At 27.3% G+C, this 4,334-nt stretch overlaps 1 protein-coding gene across 1 annotated transcript; it reads right to left on the bottom strand.

Moving 5' to 3' along the window:
• Positions 1-343: 343 nt before the first annotated feature.
• LOC128039993 (uncharacterized) lies at positions 344-802 on the bottom strand. Its single transcript, XM_052628953.1, has one exon. It carries the CDS (start codon positions 800-802, stop codon positions 344-346), a length of 459 nt encoding a protein of 152 aa, XP_052484913.1.
• Between the last annotated feature and the right edge of the window lie 3,532 nt (positions 803-4,334).

Consider the following 4,334-nt stretch of genomic DNA (forward strand, 5'->3'; position numbering starts at 1 on the left):
AACTAGGTACCAATTTTGGGCGTTACGAGGGTGCTAATCCTTCCTCGTGCGTAATCGACTCCCGAATCCATTTTTCTGAATTTTGTAGACCAAAATCGTTGTTTTAATAAAAATTAAATCGTTTATTAAAAACAACCACTTTTTTAAGGTGATCCGATCACACCTCATTAAAAAAGATTGGTGGCGACTCCCATTTTCGTTTTCATTTTCAAAACCAAGTTGACCCCGTTTCATCAAAAAAATGGTGTCAACACATATGATATGTCACGTATGGCCAACTGCCTCCTCCTATATTAATGAAACTGACGATACAGTAGTAGGATACATAGAGTGTCCAGCAATATCAGCATTGACAAATTTGCACATAAAAGAAAGGGAAATCTAAATGCATAACAAGATGATTTGCTTCAGTGCGAAAATTAAAATTCCAAAGAGAACTTGGGTTATTACCCATTTTGGCGAGCGCACCGACACACCGATCGAAAGATGTGAAATAAAGACGACTATGCTGAAAGGTGGCCAATAAAATCCTGCAATCGGTCACCAAATAACGTAGAGACAAATTTCGACAATCAGCATTATGAAGAAGACTAATAACAGAAAGAGCATCGACTTCCAAAACTAGATAATCAATATGCAATTGATGAGCAAGATGTAAACCATCACGTAAAGCCCAAAGTTCAGCAATTATGTTAGTGGTGAAGCCAATGAAACGATGACATCCAACAACCCATTTACCCTCGGAGTCGCGTATAAGCGCCCCCACCCCCAGCAGACCTCGAATTACCAATGGACGAGCCATCGCAGTTAAGCTTAAACTAGCCCTTATCGGGAGGAGACCATTTAACGGTAGCGAAACTAGGAAGGTCGTAGCATCTATTGCGATTTGACGAAGCATATATAGAATTCAGCAGCATTTGCAAGAGAAATATGGATCAGTGAGTTTAAATTGAAAGGTTTACCAATTTTTTTTGCATTTCTAGCAAGCTATAGGTTCTGGAGGAAGTATATAAAAACCAAATACCATTTGGCTGTTAAATTTGTGTGCAGCCATGTAGGAAAAGGGGCGCTAAATGAAGCAAGTAAAGAGGGCGGAATACCCAAATCGTTCCAAAGGGGTTGAATGGAACGACAAGAGCAAGGTCATCTGAACCAGAAGAGCAAAAAGTACAAGCATCAATGATGTTCATCCCCCGTTTGTTGAAGAGGTGGTGTTCAGGAGGATATAATGGATAGTATAAAATTGTGATTTTACATCATATTTTTATTTTTAATAATAAAATAAAATAAAATCACAGTTTCATATCATCATTTCTCAATGGAGAAGTTCTCAAAGGAAAAAACTCAAAACTTTCATTCAACTCGAATTAAAATGAGTTCAAATTAAGTTGTTAGTTAATTTCAATGCTAATAAATAATATAAAATTTAAAAAAACATAATTTATACTAATAAATTGAGAGTTAATCTATTTTATAATTAAATTTAAATAAATAAATTATTTTATTATTAAACAATAATTTAAGTCAAATCCAGCATGCTTGAACTAAAAAAAAGCCCTTATTCAATGGACCAAACCTCACTAGGAACAAATTGGGCCTTATTGGAATAGCATTATGTATCCTCAAGTTTTTATAAATATATATATATATATATTTTTATATATTTATATTGCGTTTATGTTTTTTTGTTAAAATATTGAAAAAAAGAAGCTTTTAAATTTAAATTTAGCACTTTATTTATATAAGCTTCGATATTTTTTAATACTTAAATAAGTTTATTTATCTTTTCATGATCAAAGTATATTTTTATTTCACGTGAAATGTTATGATATTTTGATATAAAATTTAAAGTTGTGGTCTTATTTGGTTATTAGTTATGAATATATCAGTGTAAAATTAATGGTACAATGATAAATTTAGCTTTTAATAGTTATATTTTTATCAATTTTATCCTTATTTTTTAGTTGAATTTTTCATTTAATTTTTTAAGAGTCAAATTTGACTATCGCTTTCCAAAAGAATTTAATTGCTTTTAAAAATAATACTTGATTAAAACGTTAAATTTTAAAAATGTTAGCATGCATGGTAATCCATATATATTTCATTTTTTAACTTTTTATTTTTAATTATGATTTTTAATTTTATAATTTTAAATTATTTTTAACATGGCATATAAGATAAATAGTATCATGTCAAAATAAAGTATACGTAAACTGTCATGCAAGTTGTCACATCATAATTAAAAATTAATATTTTAATAATATTTTTATTAAAAAGAATTCGACTTTTTAAAAAAATTAATGGTCAAATTTAATTAAATAATAATATTCAAATTAATAAAATATGTAAATGTTTAGCGTTAATTTTATTGTTAATGCAAAATTAAAAGTGAGACTTTAACTGAAGTTAGGTAAAGATTTCAAAGACAATCATTAATGAATCTAATTTGTAATCGACCATTACTCTTTTTCCTAAAAAGCATGTACAATCAAATATTTAAGGGTAAAGTATATTTAAGGTTACTAAATTATTATTTTAGACATTTAATTTTAAAAGTTATAAAATGATTATTAAATTATTTGAAAGTTTTCATTTAAGTTATTGAACTATTCAAAACTTTTTATTTGAGTAATTGGGTTGTAAAGTTTTTTTTAAAAGCCTGATTAGCAAGCTCTAAGCGACATAATTTGACGATTAGTACGGTAAATTATTTCCCATCAACGAGTAGAAGAATATTTTAGATCCAAGTCGATCCAACTATAAATGTTGAAGATCGAAAAAGAAAATTGTTTGGTTTTGGCTCGCAGATTCGTGATGTTCAAAATTGATTTATGAAAAAAATGAATTGTAGAAAAGCAAGGGAAGAAGAGCTTTCAATTGATGGAAGCTGTGAAAACATAAAAGGCCATGCAATGATACAATAACAATTTTAACAGCCCAATGACTTAAATGAAAATTTTTGAATAATTCGGTGACCATCTTGTAACTTTTTTAAAATTGAATGATCAAAATATAAACTTACTAATAATTTAATGACCTTGAGCATAACTCACCCGATATTTAATATACTTGCTTATGTACCAAAAAGAACTTTAATTTATAGCAGGTAGCTCATATTTGGGTGGTTGGTTTTGTAAATATTCTTTTCACATTTTCTTTAAAAAACCAATGACCTATCAAACTAGTGACAACCTTTTGATAGAAACCTTAAATAAGTTGATGTCACATATTATCGGGTATTAATTTAATTAGAAAAATATTTTTTATTAAATGACTATTTTATTATTTTGATGATATTTTTATCTTTTTATGCTTTTGTATAGTTTTTAAATAAAAATTAAAATTAACATGTTTAGGATCGACCTATGTTAATGAATTTATAAACAAATTTTTACCACTACACGAGTAATGTCTTTAAGTAAACTTAAAAAAAAATTAACATAAAATGTCTATAATTGTATAGGTACGCCAATAATAATTCTTTACCACTCCATCCATAATTATTTATTGAAATAATTTTATAATATTAATAATGTTGTTGGCTGAGTTTGTGTCACAAGTTAACTCGACACTGACTCGAGATTGATGATAACATCATGATAAACATTTTAATCTAAATATTTTCATTTTAATAGAGTACATGTTGAATGTATTGTTATTAATCAGTCTCGATCATACATTTTATTATTTATTATATATTTATATTTTAAATTTGTGATTTTTACAATGTCCCTATCATTTATTGGTCAAACTGAAAATGATGTGGCAATTAAGTTGAAACGTTGCTTTCAACTTATTTGTGGCCAATTGCCCAATTCCATTTGAAAACAAAACATTATTTGTGGCCCAAATGGAAATCTGGTGAAATTAGGCACTGCTTTCCAACCGCGTGTTTCACATTTCGCACTATTCTATGATGAAAACCGATTAAAATATTAAATTTTTAAACATGATAGTTCACGTAATAATTCACGGGTATTTCATATTAAGTTTTTTGAATTTTTTATTTATTTTACTATTATTTTTTGAATATTTTTATAATTATTAAATAATTGTTACAAATAGTATCATGTCAACATGAAGCACACGTAAAATGCCATATCAATATTGTTAAAATTGATGTTTTAATCAATATTTCCGTTAAAAAGAGGTTATGTAACTACTTTTGAAAAGTTAATAGTTAAATTTAACTTTTAAAAAAGAATAAAGGTCAAATTGATAAAAATATAAAATTGAGAATTAAATGTCATTATATCTAAAAAATTATTAAAACAGTTTACCCTGGATGAATTTGATTTGATTTTAAATATTGAAAAATTGGTCCCTCGTTAAAA

This window comes from Gossypium raimondii, chromosome 3, assembly GCF_025698545.1.
Source record: "Gossypium raimondii isolate GPD5lz chromosome 3, ASM2569854v1, whole genome shotgun sequence".
In the NCBI taxonomy this organism is placed as follows: domain Eukaryota; kingdom Viridiplantae; phylum Streptophyta; class Magnoliopsida; order Malvales; family Malvaceae; genus Gossypium; species Gossypium raimondii.

What these genes read in the sequence shown, in the direction of transcription:
- LOC128039993 (XM_052628953.1), bottom strand. Translation starts at nt 802, where the DNA reads ATGGCTCGTCCATTGGTAATTCGAGGTCTGCTGGGGGTGGGGGCGCTT.